Genomic DNA, 22,346 nt, shown 5'->3' with positions numbered 1-22,346 from the left:
ATCACTATAATAAATTAATGTCGAAGTGAAAGCAACCTGAAGAGATTGACAAGTGACAGAGAATTAATGTTTTTGTTGGCTAGAATCAATTAAGCAAATTTGGCCAAGAAATGCCAAACAGGAAGAGACTGCCTGACCGATCTGTAATGCAACCAAACAGTTTACTTTTTTTAGGAGATACCTTACATGCAACTAAATGCAATGTCATGATCGTGTCATGAAGAAAGATCGAAGCCTATATTGTTGGAACAACAGAAATTCTCACTGTTTTCCATTATAAGTCTTTATATTACAATTGAAGCAACGCAGTATTCATTATAGCAGAGCAAACAGAAGAGAGAGTAGAATGACTGACTTTAAGAGAAACCTCAGCTCTTTCCGCTGAGGAGGAAACTGATTTATTGGACGTCTGATTGAACCATTTCTACAGACAAGCAATAAACGTATCATAAACATAACAGCTGTGTCATAATGCCCAATATAGCAAGTGTCTGTTTTTGTCATCTGATGATCTCTGATGACAAAGTACAGATATTTTTCAAAGATACTTTGATACTGATGATGAATTATTGGACAACCAAGATGCAGCAAAACTTTCAATTGCTGTTACAATTGTAAATTGTTCTGCGATGACTAAAGGTTTCTAAAACACTATGCAGCCTGCATGCCTACACTTTAAGCCAAGCATTACAAACTCAAATGATCTGGGACTGTCACAACAATATATATTGTTTGCCGCTATCTACAGCTGATGATGCATGGACAGGAGTTGAGTGACTTACCATTCTTTCAAACCTAACAACTGCTCAGTATTAGAGATGCACCGATGTATCGGCCAACAATCGGTATCAGATGATCAGTGGCGATTATATCCTGTCAATCAAAAGGGTGTGGTAAAACATGACCTACTGCAACTCACACTGTGCGTGAAGAAAATCTCTCTTGTTGAGTTAGTTAAGGCAAGTTAATGTGACAATAACGCATTAACAGCTAAAAACAGCTACATAAAAGCAGGCTCTATCTGACCCTATGAATCACCCGTAGTTCAAGCCAGGGTTGCCAGATCTGCAGTTTTTCCCTATACTAAACATTATTTGTAGCACTCCTTTCTCCCAATAATCGCAAATAGAGACAAAGTGTCATCTTTCAAATTCTGTCAATTTTATCACGAAATTCAAACAATAAATGGCGTTTTGACGCTCTTAAATGTGACGTGACAGATCGCTGTAGCGCCTCAGTTCAAGCAGCAGCGCGAGTCTATTCTTCCACTTTGATAAAAATTATATCTAGAAAAACATGCATGAATATCAGAAGGTAAGTTAAAAGTTACAGTACAACTTACCGAAATCCGTATCATGTCTCATGTAATCACTCAATCAGTGTTTCAACCGTGGAAAGATATCAATAAAACTTGCTTGTGAACAATATCACTTAATGTTCCATTTACCTCAGGAAAGTCATCTGTTTGTTAGGTAGCTTAATATATATATATATATAATGACATATATATACATATATATATATATATATATATATATATATATATATATATATATATATATATATATTTACTGTTAATTATATATGTATGTTTGAATAAATTTGCCATGAAGACAAGTGCTTATGAAAACTACCTTATGTGCAACTGAGTTGTATAAAAACATTTCAGCTTTTATTTGAGTGTAAATATTATATCTGGAAATAAATAGCAGCTGAATATAATAGCTCTGTTGTTAATTTTAACCTCTAATATTATAGTGTACCAAACGAGAGGGTTCTCTGTATAGTTTGCAGCAGTATTTGGGAGAGATTTTTTATTCATAAGAAAAAACAAACTATCGGTATCAGTATCGGCATCGGCCGATATCATTCTGAATAATCGTCTATCGGTATCGGCTGAGAAATTTCATATCGGTCCATCTCTACTCAGTATGTTTAGTAATGACGCCAGAGATTGTATTCCTCGAGAACTGCAATTTACTCCTTGCAGGTGGATAATAACTACACAGCAAACAATTCACATATGGTATTTGCAAATAAAGCATTTTATTTGAGATGGACAGGGAAAATAAAGTGATTAGAGTATATGTGCTGCCTGTCAAAACTAAAAACAAGGCAGAATAAACTAATCAGCCATACAAAAGTCAAAAGACAGAAACTAAAAAACAAAATGCTTTTATCAGGGTTTCTGCAGGTTTTATGAAGGCAATTTTAAGACTTTTTAAGTCCTTTTTAAGACCAAGCAAAGAAAACATAAGGAATTAATTGAACGGGAACACAATACGTCATGTTTTTGTTTTCCAGTTTTTTAAAAAAAAACAAGATGCATTTACTGGAGAAGCAAAATGACATAAAATATGAAGTCTTGTTTTATGTGAAATTGATCAAAATGAAGTGATTTTATGATTAAAACAAACAAATACAGTATCTGCCAGCAGGCTGCTTAATTCAAAGGAAAGTTCTCATAACTCACTGACAGATTCATATATTTGTTATTGTTTTAAACTTCACTTAATTTTGTTCAGTTTTTAAAGACTTAATTTTACATAAATGTAAATGTATCTTGATTTAAAGATGTTTAGATAATTAATTTTATGCAATCCATGCCATGACTTCAAGAATTTAAGACTTTCTGCTCTGATTTAAGACATTTTAAAGGCCTTAATTTGTCCAAGGGTGAATTAAGACTTAAGACCTGCAAAAAAACAAAACAAAGAAAAAACACCTTTTATTCAACTGAATTTTGATATTAATTTTCTTCACACATTATTTTCTAAGAATTTGAGCATCATTGAGCCAAACCAGTATGTCACAGGATGCATAGTCTAAGAGACCTCATTAGCTCATAACTCAAATTCACCCGAACTCAAAAAACTGTTGTTACTGCATTCTCTTAGGTGATAAGAGAAGAGATGTTGTTGCGAGGGGGATGGGAAATTAATGTTTTTGATTAAAGTTTACGAGGGTACATGAATAAAAAAATAAAATTTAAAAAAAAGAATTTGCTAAGAAAAATCATTTATAAGCACTGCAATATTACAAAAAAATATAAGAATTGTCCATTTTGATTTCATGCTGGGTGTATGAACCTCTCACAGAGGCATGGTTGAAAGTAGCCCTTGAGCTGGTAGTTTGAGAGACTTGCTTTAAAGTACACAGAGTAACACATCCAACATATCTGTCTCAGAGTCTCACTTTGTTCCTTTCTTTCTACTTTTTTGTCTCAGAGCTGTATGATATCTCTTGATCTGTTTGCCTGTCTTAGGTGCGCTACTTTATTTGGGTACCTTAGATACCGAAACATCACAGAAATGTTGAGTTACAACACAGCACTGTGTTATCACACCACCTTCTCTCCATTTCACTCTCTCTCTCTTTCTCTCTCACTCGCACACACACACACACACACACACTAACACTGACATTCAAAACACACACATCTCCACCCACGGGACTTAACTGGTTCTTCCTCTCTTCTATCTCCATCAGTATTTTGCTGAGGTTGTTTGGAGGGGATAAAAGAGTTCTCTCTCAAGATTTACCCTGATAACAGAGATATCACACACTCTAAATGCGAAGGGCTGAGCAAATTGATCTTTAATATTAACTTTTTTCACTTTCTTCTTTTAAATTCTTCACAGAAAATTTAAATGGACAAAAAATGAGAATCTAAAGATTCTTAAGTGAATGAAGGATTAGGGTGTGCAGATGCTGATACACACAGGGTGTAGAATTGTCACACACACAAAAAAAACCCAAACTGACAACTTCCTTGCCCAATGTTATTTGAGCCCTCTCACTACAGAGGCTTTAGAACATCTAATACAATTTCATCCCCTTACACCGTGTCCTAACTGCGCCGCGACGCGCAATAAAAGGTATCTTTTCCATGTTAATCAGAGTTTTTGTCCTAACCAGCCGCGACGGCGATGATTCTATTTTAGAAACGGGTTCTATTTTTCTGCGACGTTGCGGCTGGAACAACAAACACAAAGTGTGGCAATTATAATCTCAGGTACTGTTTATGTGCTTTATTTAATGTTAAAAGCATGCAATGTGACTTTGAATATCATTTAGTGCTCCCAGCTTTGTAGCTGTAAAAGCAACAATGGATAATTCACCTCAGATCTTGAAATTAAACAAATGGAAACAAGAACGTTCAAACTGTGATCACACAAGTGTATTCTTTGACAACGATTGTTTTAGTAACTCAGTAGCCTATGTATTTTTAATATTGTTTAAATGGTGTAATATTTGTGAATTTGATTATGTACTTATCCATTTTCTTGCGAATGCCGTCAAGATTGCTCTCTGGTGTTATGCACTTGCTGCGAGACTCCGCTGTTCTGATTGGCTGTGGGTTTTGATTGATTTTGAGTGGACAGACAAAGAGATTTTGAGATTGAGATTTTGTGTGGACAGACAAATTATTTGTAGCTGGAATCTTATCGCATCACGTCTGGTTAGGACACGGTGTTAGAATACCAGACATAGTTTAGGTGTTCCCCTGTGGTTACCCTCTAACAGTTGAATTTAACCAATAACATAATAATAACAGAAATATAAAGTAGCAGTAAATAGTCAGGGCAGCCACAGATAGCAGTTCTTGGGCATGGGTCCATCGGTTGAAATTGCAATTGAAGTTGTGAATCTCTCTGTGTAGAAACCTTTATAGAGGGATAAAGAATGTACAGTAATACTGTTTGCTTGCCATAATACAAAAATGAATCGTATTATCACCAAAACACAATGCCTTAAAAAACATGCTTCATGTTGTAATGTCTAAATTACAGTCACTATGAAATCAAAATGGACAATTCTCTCGTACATGGCCTCTCTGCAGTTCAATTGAGGAACACTTTTGAAATAATGCAAGTCCAGCATGACTGTTAAAGTTAATCAGCATGCAACAGCATTTTGGTGATTCATCAACTTCAGTGACTGAATGACTAATTCATCATCAGTCTCTTATTAGGGGTCTGGCGGCCAATGGACGCAAGAAGTGAGAGAGATATGTTGTCATGACAGATCTTTACCGATTCAAAAAAAAAGGCTTCTTATAGTCAAGTCCTTTTGAAAGAGTGCAGTCAAATGTGATGGATGAATTTCAAATTTATGTTCACATATTCCTAACTGAGACTTAAACCACCATCAACTAAAGAGTCATGGAACGAGAATGATTAACAAATCACACATGGACACGCATGAAAACATTAAATTGAATGGAATTGCTCAAACATGCTCACAAAAATCCACACAAACACCACTAATATTTAAGCCAGTGAAGCACATTTAGGACCTAATTACAAGCTTGTCTGGGTAAATAGTATTAGCAAATGGAAATTAAAAGCATATCCCCCTCCACCCCCTTCTCTAATGAGATCCTGACCAAGAGGTCATGCAAATTATAAATATCATTTCTGAAACTGAAAAAAAAAAAAAACATTGGAAGAGATATGTAAGCATGCTTACATAATGGAAGTTAGGATTACGGAAGAATACCTCCTGTCATCTGTTTGGGCAATGATGAATAGATTAGAGAGACAGAACGAGAGAGGAGATGAGGCAGACTGAAAAAGAGAAAAGGTACTGGGAGAGACATAAAGACAGAACTGGGCCAGCTAGGTCGGGCTTAGCCATGCAGACACAGAGGAGGGTTGTCCGTGTCAGGGAGGTCAGGAAGACCTTTGTGGAAAGTAATTGCTTGGGAAAGGAGGGGAAGGTTAAACACACCCACTGTCATGACAGAAACTACTCTTAAATCAGCAAAATAAACCTAAAAACATTAACTGGATGCCTAGGATAGGCGTAGACTAATGAAAAACTGTACAATATTATTATCTTTATCCATTCCGGAGAAAAAAAAAATACAAAAGAAGAAAAAAGGGGGAGAATGTTCTAGGCTGCGTTTCCCAAAAGCATCATGAGCCCAAGCTGATCGTGAAGAGCACTGCCACCAATGCTCTCTACTATCAATTTAGCTAACAATGCATTTGTGAAATGCAGCCCTGGCTTGTCCATATAATATAAGTGAACAGGGACAGAGACTGAAACTTATTGTAAATAGTATTCCAACAAAATACATTCTTTTCAAGCAAGATATAAAATCACAATTATTTCATGGTGAATTGATTTTTCACTACATGATCACCACATCATTTTCTAAGCACTCACTTTAATAGGATACTTTTTTAAACTAACCTGCTCTCCCAAGCATTTATTCAATATCCTGTTATATCAGTGGTAATGGGAACACAAATATTATATGAATTATCTATGTACAACAGAGGAACACAACTCTAGAAAGTTCCATAAAACATTGACTTTTCAGCAAAATGATCTGACTTGGCTGCTATTCTTATGTATCTGCACTGACAAATCAAATTGGCAACTGGCTTGTGGCCAACTCTTTGTAAAATAGGAATTTAAAATAGTTGACATTTCTCTGTCCTGACTCCTTTAGAGAGCTACTGAGAGGGAGATGTGGTTACAAGGCTTTTTGGAAAATACTAATTAAATTATCCCCATTTTACCCCCTTTCCTTAAGGGCCAGGAACTTTGGTTGTCATCTGACAATCAGCAGTAGACGGATTGTGACCTTGTCTGTTGAGGCAACGTCATTTCTGAACCAAAGGTAAATCAAGCCGGTACTTTCTAGATGCCTCCACAGCAGATTTCTGTGTGGTTGCCAAATAAAATTTGATTGATTGACTGGCCCCTTGAATAGCTGATTTATTGAGGTTGCACTGAAAAGCTTTTTTTTTATGTTGTGGAAGGATCTTGCTATCACTACACGGTAAACAGCCAAGACAGATTCAATTACACTAGGCACATTTTAAACTTCTTAGCACTGCATATCCATACAATCAATGATAATCACAGAGCAGTTTGGCACAGAGATCATGGTCATGGGTGGTCCCTCATGAATAATCTATAGAGTTCTTTATGATTGCAGCGACTGAACCAATCAGACACACAATTATTAATTTATTTAATGAATTATCCAGGAAACCCCCTCACCCAACCACAAAACAAGGTGCCTGTGACAACCCCCCAAAAAGATCAGAAACCCTGGTTATAAAGGCAGCAAAGGCACGCCAGTGAGTCTGACCACCAGACCTTTCCTCCGGTGCACAGCCGAAGTGGCCTCAAGTTACAACTATTGTAACTTTCTCGACAATGACTGAGTCAGGCTAACATCACAAGTTCTTCATCATTTATTTTGTTCAACACGGAAGAAATTGATTGCAACTTCAACACCATCAACTTACTGAATCATCAAGACTTTCTCCTGAGACTGCACCTGGACACTCGTTCAACGGCTAAGGCATTGCAAGTATTGTACATTTAACTAGTTAAACAGAGGATTAGTATAAGCTATAACCCCTTGTTAACAAGGTGCTTTGAAATAAGAAACTGATGGTTCTGTTCAGATGGTTAAATAGCTTTATTTCCATTTTACCCATGTATGCGTGAATAACAATGATCCCTTTAACAATGATCACAGCTACATGCAAAGAAAGAGTTATTTTTCTGTGGCCACAAAAAATATTCTTTCTGAGAGTTGATAGACGATCAATACTGAGTGTTCGCTGGATGAACAGATTAACTGATGGTAATATTAATTATTAAATATTAAACTACATCAAGTTAAATCTATTAACCGATCCAAATATTTATAATTAATTATTCATATTTTTCTTGTTTCTTCTTATTCATATGTTTTTGTGTGCAAACTTATTTTTGTGAGACTGCAAGAAACAAATCTTTGAAGGCAGATCAACACCTTTAGTATTGGGACAACATTCCTGGTTATCAAGATTGGGTTTTTACAGGCAGATTCTTAAACATTAACATTTGACATGCCAAATCTCAAAACATTTGGTTACATCCTTGCACAAACTATCACTAAAATCAGATAGAAAAGATTGGTTGAAGAAAGGTTGATTAGAATCTTGTACAAGTCCCTAACCCCAGCCATAGCCATAATAACCACAAAATGATTAATAGGAATCCTTGTTCCTGGACCAGCGAAGATGATCCCACTCCAAAATCACATCACCGTATATTTACTATTCTGTAAGCGTACACATTTTTGCATGCATGAATAACTAGAACCCATCTTCCACGTCAGAGGGACTGAATGGCATCACTCCCCCACTGCGAACCAAACACCTGAAGCAGGTTTTTATGCACTTTTGTATTGCTCTTCTTCATCATTCACCATTATCAACAAAAAATCTAAATAAAAAATCTAACTAAAAGTCTTTTTTTTTTTTTTTTAAACCACCCACAGACAGGACAGAGTAAAAAAGGCAGACTTTTATGCAAGAGAGAATAGTTCAATATAGACAAACACCGCTGAATCTTTTAAATAAGGCACACTGTAAGCCTAATTTAAACAGGGTAAGTCATGTTTGCGCTGAAACAATGACTTTTTAAATATTTAAATAGTCATGGTGTTATTTCTGCACATTTAGCACCTGGTTAAAACTGATTGTGAATGGTTAATGAATAAGAAGGTTAATTTTTTGCGCTGAAGTACCACACACTTAAGTGGTGAAACTGTTTGTTTAGTGAATTTGTAGTGAATGCACACAGGAATCTAGCATGTTTGTTTGTGGACGAGGGCACGGTAGAGCAGAGACTATTTTTGTCTCTACCTGTCTGTGTCACTATTAATGAGAGATAGCCACCCATCCTGACACACACGCTCAGTGCCTGTCTGTCTCTTTAAGCAAACCGCCCCTCAGGTCCCGCTCATTTCACATGCTGTATTTGCAGAGTGCCAAGAGACTGGAAAATACACTGAGATAAAAGCGAAACTGCAGTGATGTCAGAAAGAAGAATGAGAAGGAGGAGGGGGGACACTGAGGGAAGGGAAAAGAGCTTTTAGATGATCCAGAGCAATAAAGTAAATGAGAAAAAAAGAGGATAAGAGAAAAAGATAAGACAGTGAAAGTCTTTCTGTTTGCGTTAGTTTTACACCTTCAGCAGACGTGAAGCACTCCCAGCACAAGGACGGCAAGAAACTGAACGCTAAACCAATAAAAGTGGTACAATCCTAATCCCCTAAAAGTGATTGTGTACACGAGGATGTGTGTATTAGAGAGAGAGAGAGAGAGAGAGAGATGCGTGAGGGGGATAAATGTGTGTGCGAGTGTGTGAATTTGGCAGTGATAACTGACTCGGAACGCACGACTGCGATGTTTTTCCTGAGGTGACTGAAAACTGTCACCATTGGCACCTGAAGCTCTCTCTCTCTCTCGCTCTCTCTCTCTCTCTCTCTCCTCCACTCAACCCATCAAGGACAGACACGGCAGACTGAAGAAAGAACAGTAGTGTTAACTCTCTCTCACCCTCCTCTTTTTCTCTCCCTTCATCTTTCTGTTTTCTATCCTCCATTGTTCTCATTCATCATTCTTGTTCTTCTCTCACTCTCTTTTACATTCACTCGCTCTCCTTCCCTCACTCGATCGCTCTCGCTCCCGCTCTCCCTCCCTCACTTGTTCTCTTATGAATGTCACCTTTACTGGTGGTAGCCGCTGGATTTGCACACACACACCCACACGCTCGCTGGCTTTGGGGTGGGGGGGGTGGGGGTAATGTAGGGGTGTGGGGAGAGATAGCGCGTGCCAGAAGAGGCAGAAGGGAAATTTCTCAGAGTCCATTCTTCTTTTGCCGGCTACCGTCCTGCGACTCAGGGCTTTGTCCGTCCCAGCAGCTGAAGCAGAAGTGCCTCTGGACGTGGGAGCACTGGATTACCGCTTGAGATTATTCTCTTTTTTTTTGCCAGCACAACTAAAGTTAGCCATAGGGACTGCAGGCTGACCATCTGGCAGTTTCTGACAGGATCTGTTCCTGATTTGAGCCAAATCATTTTGCTGCTGGTGAGCAAAGAACTTTTTTGCAAGGACCAACCGTGTGTGGGTGAGAAAGCTCATCGTTCCTGTGTGCTAAACTTTAGCTTTGTCAGTGTTTTCGTCTTCAGGAACAAGACACAAGGGGAGGGGAAGGGAGAGGAGTGAAAGAGGGGGGGCAAATATGTCGGCAATGTCGCAACAATGACTTTGTCGGCCGCTTTCTGTATCTTTTTGTGGAAATGTGACGACGTCGATTTACGTTTTAAGGATTTGTTGTGGTGTCAATATGTATTTAGAGAAACAAACATAATGAAGGACAAACCATGGACAGGTTGTGAGTGGACAAGAACTTAACCTCTTCCCTTACTGGAGGGAAACACACAGCCACGTGAGGAACCTACCTGAATTCTTGGCTCTCCACGCAAGGTTTGACCCCTGACTTTTATCTTTTTGTGCTGCTGGTAAAAAGACGAGTGCATCCAGAGAGGGTCTCTTAAGCAAACAGAGACCCCCCTCCTATAGGTGAGAGGGGGGGGGAAGATGGCAGCACTTGCCAGTTCTCTCATCAGACAAAAACGGGCAGTCAAGGAAGACCAGGCCAACCGGCCGATAGCCAACAAACGCAAGCCGTGCCCCAAGAGCAACAAGTCTCTTTGCCAGAAACAAATTCTCGTTCTCATATCAAAAGTACGGTTATGTGGCGGTCGAAGAGGAAGAACGGAGAAAAGACCAGGTAGGTTTAATCTGTAACTTTCTATTTTAACCACTTTTCACTTCTAGAACCAAATCCACCATCTAAAAAAAGAAAGAAAGGCAACTGCTTTCTTGAAATACCAAAAGAGCCGAATGAAAAAAGTTTTGAACTAAAGTTGCAAACTGATGTCATTCTTCTTGGCTTCTCTAATGCCACTTCAGAATCACACTCAAGTTCAAACTGGCTGTGGTACAAATGTAGGGATACAGCGCTGAAATACAGTCTGGTCTGAAATACAGTCATCTCTGTGAAGTAATGTTTCACAGGTCACATAAAGGAGAAATCACTAAGCTCATGAAGTTGTAGCATCATGGAATTTATTCAGACTTTTATAAGGGAAGAAGGGGATTGACTACTATTTTATGACATAAACAGAGCTGGAAGAGGCAAGCCCTTTATAAGGTGTGATTTACAGTCTTTCAAAGCGTCCCACATGCACAGGCTATTCTGGGTTGCGTTAAGACCTGCCCTTAGGATGCTAATTATTACCTCATATCTTCTATGTTCACACATGGGCAAGCATGTCTGCATATTAATACCTAATTTCAATTGTGTTCCATAAAATATTGTTTCTCAGTAGGGCTATGAGATTGGAAGTTGGACTCCGGCCATGTTTTAGTTCCAGTAACCTTGCCACTGGCCAAAAAGAAAAAAACAGCACGCTCTCTGATTACAGCACTGATACTGAGACAGAATCTCTGCGATTGTTATGTCAACCTACAGGGCAAAAAATAAAAACAACCAATGTCCACAACTCTGACTAGCAGTTTTATTGAAACAAAAACATCTCCGTTCTGAATCCCTGCCATTGGTTGTGAGTTTTGTAATGGGGACCAAATGCTTATGACATTTTGAAATTGATGCCATAGCCCAAGACTGAATAACTAAATACTGAATAAAAGAACTGTCAATGTAAAAACAAGATAAAAGAGAGAAAGGATAAAGAGATAAGACAGTGAGTGAGAGTGTGAGTGTTTGAGAGTGTGTGAGAGAGAGTGGGTGTTTTGTACATAAACGAAAATGATTATAGTCAGGGATATTAATCTGCCTCTTTATCCGCCTCTCTCACCAATGAGCATGAAATGCTCCACACTGCAATCATCAGAAAAAATATGGGTATGAACAGAAATGAGTTTGAAAGAGTGTATGTGCGTGTACTTCTATAATACTGAATTAACGCTGATATCCAGTCCTACTCCTGGGACTGTGTTCTGTAATATTTACATTCCTTTGATCTACTGAACACATTATCACATTACGGTCCAGCACCGTTAGCATAATGTGGTTTAGGGACATACTGAAGTGCAAATATATTTTCGCACATGCAAACACACAAAAACTGGCTCAGGGAACTACATATAATATTGCATTGCTAGGATAGGTGAAATTACTACTGCAGGTCTTTCCTTGTCTAACCCTGTTGGTCTAGACAAGTTTGTCATTGTTAGTGCAGATTTAGTGCTGGTCTACCCCCAGAGGTCAAGGTTTGGATGGTTAATATGGCCTTGTTAGCCCCTGCTGGTAAATGTTGAATCTAAAACCAGCTGGCAGAAAAAAGCAAATAGCTGGTGAATCTGATTAACAAATGATATCCTGTTGGTTAAGCTAATTAATTAGCTTACTAAGCAGCACATCAACATCCAAAACACAAAATGTACTGGTCTTTTCAGCAGGAAGTCCCTCTACATGCCTTAAGCTGTGACGTTTCAGAGTAGTGCTTCAAAATTCAACCCATAGCACTTTGGGTGAACTGAAGCAGCCAACAATTGACAAATTAGTGGGCATCACCTAGTCACAGCAGTGTGGGATCATTGGATCACTGCTGCATTGTCAGGTCAGTGATCCATATACATCCATCATAACAATGTCACGCCTCTGCTGTACCCGCAACACCCTTCACACATCTGTCTCACGCACACCTGTCTCTCTGAGTCACTTGCTTTGGATGGGTTCCCTTGCTGCTCTAAAATGGCGTCGCGGTCTCACACAATCTGTGGTTGGCGCTGAGTCTACTGGTCTCTCGATCGATGCAGCTCATTAACGTATACCGATTAATCAATGATCACCCTCTCCGTTTGCCCAGTGCCCAATTTCACGCAAAGTGGAGATGGTATAGAAACGTAAACCACACACACACACACACACACACACACACAGACAGACACAAAAACCATTCTCTTAATAGCAGTGGCTGTTTTACACCTTTACAGTTTTATGGAGCACTTGGCTTCTGCGGAGTGTTTGGCTTTATTCAACAACAAATCTCCTATAGAGGAGGAGAGAGACAGCATGAGAGAACCAATTATTATCAGTAAAGGAGCGAGAAAACCCCTCACAAAGGGTACACAATTTTCCTTTAACATAAAACAGCTTACAGGAGTGGATTGAATATGGTATATGAGTGAATAACATCAGTCAAGCCAATTTTCTATTCTCGATAGCTGTGAGTAACACCTGAAATCATGGTGATACTGCAGTGTCTAAAGAAAATATCAAAGATGGCAACTTCCCTAACAACAGAAATTATTTTCATGACTTTATTTAATAAATTAATAAGTTAAAATAAGGCACAAATACTAATTATCTGACAGCAGCTTACAATGCTTTATTTTTAATAAGACAATGGTGAAAAACAGCGCCTGGAGCAAAACCTTTGGATGAGATTCTGCTCATATCTCCGTCACTGTGAGTTACCAGAACCTCACATAACAAGCATATGTGCACTGCAGAGTGACTATCGCAGTCTACGGCGTGACGGCCAACTAGATGCCCAATACGGTTCAGATCACAGCACAGACTAATCAAACTCACTCTCAAAATTCAGTTGCGAGTTCTGAATGCTATACAGAATGTGGCTGTCACTGGCATTAATAAACAAACTGTGAATGTAACCGTATTGAATCACTCTAAAAGTGACAAATTTGACAGATAGCCATTTTCTGCTGCTGTGTAAACATTGCCGTACAGTTCCAGTGCTCTCGCAACATTAAGGTGGGAAATTAACACCCGCAACCAGCCAACTGAGATGTTTTTTTTGGGTGTGTGTGTGTGTGGGGGGGGGGGGGGGGGGGGGGGGGGGTAGTACTGTACTACTTCCACAGTAGTGGGTGATTTTAGCTTGTCACTCTAGTGATAAACATTTAAGAGTGGCTTAAAAAAAAAAAAAAAAAAAAAAGCTGTCGTAATGTAGTTCACTTGTTTATGTATACATTCTGATTAGATCTTCGACCATATCAGGAAATGTTCATGGTGCTAATGTAAGATTTCAGCTGCCAGGATTTAGTGATTTGTTCTAAATACTGGATGCCTTATTAGAATTAAAATGAGATGGTAAAGGATCAGAGTGGCTAGTAACAGGCTATTGTAGCTGAAAGAAAAGTTCACCTTTCACCTTCAAAATTACAAAAGAAAAAGAAGAGAGATGAGGTCTGCAGATGTGTAGTAAGGAGAATGCAGCAGGGTTCAGTCTAAAGGAGTCGCTCAGGGCACGAGGACGTGGCACTGGAGGAGGACAGCATTAAGCTGACCGCTGAAGATGGGCTGTCAATCTTGCTTACTCAACAACACCTGATCACACTGCACAGTGTTAGGTAGCCTCTCATCCGAGTACTGAGAGTGCCAGGGGTCAGAAAGAAAGAGGGAGAGAGAGAGGAAGAGAGAGGGGAAGAGATAGTAATGCGGAGAGGAAGGAAGTAGAGATGGAAGACGATGAGGAGAGGGAGGGAAGAAGAAAGAGGAGAGATAGTTGGAAAGACAAAAAGTGAGTCACTGCAAATGACAGAAGGGCATGCAGAGGGAATTCAGAGGAAAAAAATAAATAAAAAAAATCACTGATTAAGCAAAAGTTCTGACAGAGTTTGTTCAATTAAAATGGGCAGCATGTACGTTCACTGCATGAAGGTTGTGTTCATTTTTGTTTGTTAAAATAAAACACTCATACAAATACACTATATAATAAAAAAGGTATATTAACTAACTTAAAGGAACATTCAGAGTTCAAGCTCACATATGCTCTATGAACATGCTTTTGATTACTACAGAAAACAATTTTTCATTCCTCAGTTTGTCACAACAAATATTGTGTTTACACTAACACACTTACAATAAAAGTCTATGGGGCAAGACATTGCATAGGGATAAACACAACGTACAGCCACAAGACTTACACATTATGTAACAAAATTGCATACTAAACTTTTCTAAGCTATATTAAATTTATCTAACTTCTGTCATGATCATGAAGAGGGTAAACTCAGAAATGTTCGCAGAATGGATGCAACATTACTTGACAAAGGCTGTTTATACCTAAAGAAAAATGTAACTGTAATTGTGCTAGTTCAGACCAACAGCTAAATGTTATATTTTAAACTTGAGATTTAGGTTAGCAACACACTTTTGTATAGAAAATATATATACAAGCGCTGTAACATTTCTTTAAAATGTAGCACATTTCTGCATTTATATCTGAAATGTCTTGCTTCATAATCTTCCATCTTTTTTTTTTTTTTTACATAATATATTAATATAATTCAAGTTTTAATTGTATTCTGTGTAAATCTGAAATAATATTCTTAGAAATAAAGTACAAGTAACCTAATAAGGGATGTAACCAGTAGAAACAGTATTGATTATTAAACTGCTGGTACAGTCGATTAAACAGAATTTTGCTTGTTCTCGCTCTGAGCTCACACACAGCACTTGTTCAAATAATTAATGAATTAAGATGTAGTTCTCTACTGAGTTTGTTAGTCAACAAATTAAAAAAAGATCTACTGTGAGTGTGTGGTGGCTGCTCCCTCTAGACGATCCTAGAGGCAAAAGTGAATAAAGATGTTGGAAAGTAAATATGACAGAAATGAAAGACATCAAGTCATCATAATACTAGACGGTTAACACTATTGATCCATGTGTCAGGGCCGGTGGGACGATGTGTGATTGACCATTTGAAAGAGTCTAATAATGTGTCAGGAAAGAGAACCCAAATGTAATAACACCTGAATATGGCCTCTACTGCACACATTTTATTGGTGCTAATATTAACTGAGGCATTCTCCATTCTAACAGCATTGATCTATTCTATTCTCAGCTAGTGGCCTTCCAAAGTGAATTAAAAGGTCTGGGTTTCCCTTACAAGCTCTATTAATTGAATAATTAGCACATTCTGTGTGTGACAGGTTTAAGATGGGTCATATCTAGTAACTCATATTTTAGTTTCTGAGTGGATGCACTGTAAAAAAAACAAAAAAATACTTGACATGTAGGAAAATAATCCATAGAAAAATAGAAGGCACTGGTAATTTTAAAGTTTACAGACATATCCTTTAACCCTACAACACAACACAATGCAATGTGTAATTCAAAACATGGTTAACACATCTGTGAAAAAATCAATAAGGAAATTTCATTTACATTTACATTTACATTGTGCTTTATTTTTTACTGACTTTTTGTAGAGTGTAAGATATACAACGACCGACCACTAACACAGGAACTTCAAAACGTCTTCCCATTTGGCTGTCCTGAGAGCACCAATCCTGACAAATCTCAGCTGCAGCAATCACTGCTCACTACCATCTGTATGAAATGAATATCCGATTAGTTTTGCGGCTGCAACAGCAGCCAAGAGAGTTTCCCAGACTCTTTTGTTGATATTGAGGACGCCAAACATACAAACATCAGCTTATGCCGTTACACAACCAAAGATTGGGAAGGGTTTCATAATCTATCAAGAACTTAATTCCAGATGAAAAGATAATTAAAGCTGAGGGGATTGATGTTTTTGTTTTGAAGGTTTATTTCAGTGCTGTGGATGTGCCGCCTCTGGGTTGGAGTGCTGGACTTAACAGACTGAAGAAAAGTTCCATCAGTCTGGAAGAGATCAGATTAGGACTAAATTTGCCTGAAAGAGATCTGAGAGAAGGCAGCACTGAGATAAATGCCACTAGCCTGTGATTAGTATGAGTGAATTCATGCTGGAGCAAATTCACATATCATGTTCATTAAACATCATTGATAATTTTTTTTTTTAAAAATCACTATAAATGGAAACGAGGCTAAAAAATTCTAATGAAATAGAAAAAAAAATTACCTTTGCAAAGCTGAATTTGGTATTTGGGGCAAAAACCTAAAATTTGTGGGGGCAGCAGAGCTTAGTAATATACAAGAAGGTTACGGTAAAGCCTGCTGAGCTTTGTGGGGGGAAAAGTAACTTTTCAAGTCAGACAATGCAAGTGTATATGTAGCAGTTTCAAGAAGGAAACAACACTGTAGAAACATTATGTGCATACGAACAAAATGTAAGCTATGTTTTTTCCTCATTTTAGAGGAAAAGTCTCTACAGTCTTCAGGTTCTATTTGTTTGAGTGATGCAGAAAACAAAAGTTGGTACATTTGTGATATGATATATCCCAGCATATTAATTACACTACATATTATATAACTTAGTCTGATTGTAGAATGACAATATACATAATGCAACACACACAAGTAGTAAGGAATGGTTATATAAAAGCATAATCCTAAAAAGGCCTGGAGATAAGAGAAACTAAGAAAATCCTCCAAATTGAGGAACAAGAACACATCTGCATTTTTTTTTTAAAAGTCCCCCTGTAGTCCATGATTGTATCCCTTAAAACTCATCACCAAAATTACATTTAAACATTTTTTCCTTTAATTTTTTTTTCTCCATGCCTTAAAATAGCTTGAATGTAACTCTACACCCTTGCCTCATTTAGTATACACAGTTCTATCAATCTGCAAATTAGCCCCGCCTCCACTCACTCACACCTGCTCAGAGATCCACTAGTTAACGTGATTAGTTACAAGGTAGTTTGTGACCTCAGAAAGACCAACGATTTCAAACCGCGATTTTTAGACTGTCTTTGGTTCAGTTTTAAGGAGAAAATACTCAGCAATGGTGTTGACTTATGAATTTGCACATGGTTTGTCTTAAAGCAGATTACAAACACCACATGGACATAAACAACATAAAAAGCTTGAATTTCACCACAGGGGGACTTTAAATAAGTACTTATCTCTTGTGTTCCAGTAAAAATAACTAAACATCCTTAAAGCATGATACATTTTGCATGATCTTTTTTTGGAGTCGACTCCCCAACACTATGGAATAGTGGCCGCCCACTTTTTCAGCAGTTGGTTCCAGAAGTATTTTTTCCATTCATTTCTCCCATAGGGATTCTAAGAAAAGTCTTTGTTAAAGCGTTTTAAGCCATGGACCAAGCCAACCAGCTACGAGGTGAATCATAACATCACAAACTTTCATTTGAAGCAAAAAGAAATATGAAAATCGGACAAAAATACTAAAGGTACAAGACTGTGTCCTTAAAGAGATAGTTCACCCAAAAATAAAAATTTTGTCATCATTTACTCACCCTCAAGTTGTTCCAAAACTGAATTTCTATCTTCTGCTGAAGATGTTTTGAAGAAAGTCAATAACCAAACAGTTGATGGGCCCCACTGACTTCCATAGTTTTTTTTTTTCTATACTATGAAAGTCAATGGGGCCCATTAACTGTTTGGTTACCCATATTCTTCAAAATATATTATTTTGTGTTCAGCAGAAGAAAGAAATTTATACAGGTTTGGAACAACTTGAGGGTGAGTAAATTAACATTTTTGGGTAAACTATCTCTTTAATGGCTTTAGTGAGGGAAAAAAATACAATCTCATGAAGCATTGCCAACAGCATAACTGAATTAAAAAACAATCGAGAAATATAAAACTACTCATTTAAGTTTATTGCAGAATATGCACATGTCCAAATATTTATTTATTTTGAGAGCGTAGGGAGACTAATTTGATTACGTCATTTGCTATGCTTCATGGGAGTGGACCTAAAGAAATCTTTTTGTGTGTTTTGCTTGTTTCGACTCTCTGATTGGTGGAATTTTCTGTACAACATCATGGGTAAAGTTCCACTGTTAAATTACGATTATTTAAAGCAAAGATGAAATAATGCAGGCTGACGGCTTCAATAGAAGCAAATACTATTGATTAACAACCTCGTAGCTCACAATAAGGTAGGCTTTAAAGGTTTGTAAGTTATCTTTAAAAATTACGTTTTTACTTCCGGAACCCGACTGTTGAACACTATTTGTTAGAGTCTTCTTAATGTTGCCATTCATGTCTCACATATCATATCTCAGAGAGTAATGGAATTCTGTCACCTTTAGGTACTGACAGAGAGCACTTGGGCTTTATTTACCCTAAAACGATGAGTAAATGCATCAGAATCGGAAACACCCCCATGCCCTCTCTTCTCACAGCCTAATGACATTGTGAATGACAAAGAATGCCTTAATAGCCTCTCTCACACAGCAGCTGAAATTGAATTTGTGGATACTTTGATTAAACCTGACAAGGACAGATTGAGTTTGACCTCTAACAAGAGGGAGACACACAAAAGAAGTATGTGTGTGTGTGTGTGTTAGTTAGAAGGGGCAGAGGATAAGGAGGAGCAGACAGAAAAGTTAGACATTTACCTCAGTAATTTCTGAGCACTTAAGTGCCTGGTGTTGACGTCATGATCAGGCAAGGCTCCATTACTCTTGGGCTGTCATCCCAGAGAGTCAGATTGCTTTAACATCCACCACAAGTACCAGAACCAAACCAGCATGTAAAACCACCTTTCATTCAGATTTTTAACATTCAGCAGCTTGCTCTACAGCTCGCTGGTCAGCATTTATCTATACTTTCAATCTCTCATTTTGTCAATTCACAATAAACGATGATTGAATCTGACACAGCTGTCATCTCAGGGGATGGTCCCTTGAGGTCACACAATGATGCTGACAAGGTCATGTCAAACATACAAGACAGAAATATTGAAAAGTCTGACTGGATTATTGACCTGCAAAAGATTAATACCCATAAACACTCAGTAATGTTCATCCAGTTGGGTCTTGTGAGACATGGCATTAGAAATACTGCATCCTTAGAGGATGTGTGCTAGAGCAAGTCACATTGGTGCCTAGTTTACTTATTCCTTCCATTTTCTACTTTTGCTGATACTTCACACAGTGAATCTAACATACAGATGGAAATAAAAAGACCTGATTCAGTAGAGAGCAATGGTTAAGAACTAAAGAAAGAAAAGAGATGATGAAGATAGGAAGAACATAAGGATATATTTTCACATAGATTTCAAAAAGTAAAAAAAATCTTGATGGACCTGGAACAACACTATGATCAACCAATCAGATTTTAGTATTAAGGTTTGTGAATTATTATTTCAATCTGATTTGATTGGGTAGTTAATGTTTAGGGTTGAGTATAAGGATTCTAAAATGTTTTTAAAGAGAACTTAAAATTTTTAATTAAAAAAAAAGCAGCAATGTTTAATTAGCGCTTCTCCGATGACACGTTTTGACTGTGTCAGTGTCTATTTTGTGCAAACAACATGGACAAGCTACAATAGAAAAACATGTCAGCAAAGTGGACTCGCTTCACCATGACCGAATAATGCTAGAATAGCAATATGTAACCTTTATTTTTGGTTTTCAGCTAAATTAACTTTTTTAAATGTGCAAATTCTGTTTCAGTCATCTTTACCCCATTCAAAAGGGAAAAACTAATAAAGCTTTCATTTCTATGGAGAAAAAGAAATTAATATCTTGTAAATATTTGGGTATTTTTGGAAAGAAAAAACATGCCAAAAAGTTGTTAGGTTTTGTGCACTTAAAAATAAAGCAGCCAACTGAATTAAAGAAGCAAATAGAAAACTGCATTGCATACAAGCATTTCAAATAACATGATTAGAGGAACCTAAGAGCTCACTTTTTTTATTACAGTTAAACTAAATACGAAGTAAATTTGGTCTACTGCAATTGTTGTCCATCCTCATACGTATATGATGCACTGTGGAAACTGAACGGGTGTTTGTGGGGGAGCCTACTGTTTAAGACATTGAAAACCCCTGCAGTAGAAGATAGAAAGTATAAGAAATAGGGTAAGATAAGAAAGAGAACAAACCAAGAGGGAAGATCTGATGAAGGAGGAATAAATAGAGAGAGAGAAAAGAGGAATGAGTAACGTGAGAAAGATAAGAGGGGAAAAACTGCTGAGAGATGCAGACTGAGAGACAGCTGAGAGACAGCAGAGAGAGAGAGAGAGAGAGAGAGAGAGAGAGAGAGAGAGAGAGAGAGAGAGAGAGAGAGAGAGAGAGAGAGAGAGAGAGAGAGGACTGGTGGGGAGTCCTAATAAAGGTTGAGGGAAGCCCTGGTAGTTTGGCCTTAGTCAGGGAGGGGAGTCACAGATGCCCTTGGCTGCTCACTGAAGCAACGCCTGTAATTACTCTGCACTCTCTTATCATTATGGGGTAAGTCGGCATCTCACAGCTATAAGGCAGCACACCACAGTGTACCAGACACTCTTTCCTACATACACACAATAAACACACACAAATACACATTCCATGCACATACACGAAAGGTTGCTTGACAGTTAACCTCTATCGATCCACTGAACACCAGAAGGAAAATAGGGTGCGACTTCTGACTCTGCTACTGTGTGACTGATCAAACCACACACACAATTGAATGAACACATGGAGGCTTCATCTTGGTTATTGCAATTTCTGTCTGACTTGAAGAGCTGCCACATTTTAAGTAAACAGCAATATCAATATAGCAAGCAGGCTGAAGAGGACATCCCCCTCCTTACAAAAAAAGTCCACATTATAGTGTGTGTGTGATATTGCAAGTGGGCAGAAGATAAGCAAGAGACAAAGCCGGAAAGCACCAGCAGGAACATGATTAGCATTGCTGCATTTGTATCACTGTAGCTAGTGTAGGGAATATCAATGCTTCACTAATGATGCCAACATTGCTTCATTCTTCTCCCAGTAGGGGTTGGTTGTATAGAGAGGATTGCTGGTTTAGAGAGGATTGTTGGTTTGTATGTTTGCTGTTTATTTCCCTAGCGTCTGTGACCCTCAGAAAGTCAGAAAAATAACATGTAACAGTACGAGAACGCCTCAGCCAATCATATTAATTAAAAGTCATCGATGCGTGAGATTAAATTAGACAGAGCTAGGGGTGAAAGGGGCATCACTGTAAGCTGGGTGTCGAGATAGAAAGAGAGAGAATGAGAAAAATTATACTGTTGTTTTTTTGCAGGTCAGAAAAATGGCACAAACAATATTGATAATGTGACATCTGCAACACTGCTCTGGTAGGATATTAATTAAGTGGAAAACTTGCTTAAAGAAAGCAAACAAAATCAAATGTAACTATTTACTTTTTAAATACACATTCTTACTCCTGTGCACAATCTGCATGTTATAAAAAAAAAGGATGTCTTCATGATCAAAATGTACATAAGAGGGAATAGCTATTCAATGTAGTATAATGAGCTAGAAGTAAAACTATAGTCATATTCCACACAGCCTGTATGGTAACCTCAAAATTTAAGTTCCAAGAAAAAACAAAAAAAACAAAAGCACATGTTTTAACAAGCAAAAAAAGCTATTTAAATATTTAAATTGCCAATAATGGAGAGTAAAAAACTCTCCTCATGTTTTCAAAGAGGACTAGATGAAAATGTTTAAGTTTTAAACCGTTTAACATTTAACGATCATTCCCGACCAATCAATAACCATCATAAACGTACCTCAGTTCCTTTATTCTTGATGTCTGCTGTGGTGCAACTATGAAGTTTCTCACTGTATGATGTGCTGAATACAAAGTGAGCTTTGAGGAGTTAGGAGTTCA

The 22,346-nt window shown here is 37.8% G+C and overlaps 1 protein-coding gene across 2 annotated transcripts in view; it reads left to right on the top strand.

The window, feature by feature from the left end:
- Positions 1 to 9,600: 9,600 nt before the first annotated feature.
- fgf11b (fibroblast growth factor 11b) overlaps positions 9,601 to 22,346 on the top strand; it is a 53,717-nt gene continuing 40,971 nt past the window's right edge. The window contains exon 1 of one of the 2 annotated variants that reach the window (XM_084104144.1): positions 9,601 to 10,596. In XM_084104144.1, the coding sequence (XP_083960270.1) occupies positions 10,404 to 10,596 (193 nt within the window). In that variant the 5' untranslated portion in view covers positions 9,601 to 10,403. The remainder of the gene's footprint in view (positions 10,597 to 22,346) is intronic. The other variant, XM_084104145.1, reaches the window with a different exon arrangement.

This window comes from Abramis brama, assembly GCF_963993115.1.
Source record: "Abramis brama genome assembly, chromosome: 25".
NCBI classification, from domain to species: Eukaryota; Metazoa; Chordata; class Actinopteri; order Cypriniformes; family Leuciscidae; genus Abramis; species Abramis brama.
The sequence above is the reverse complement of the archived record's forward strand: the minus strand, read 5'-3'. Positions and strand labels throughout refer to the sequence as shown.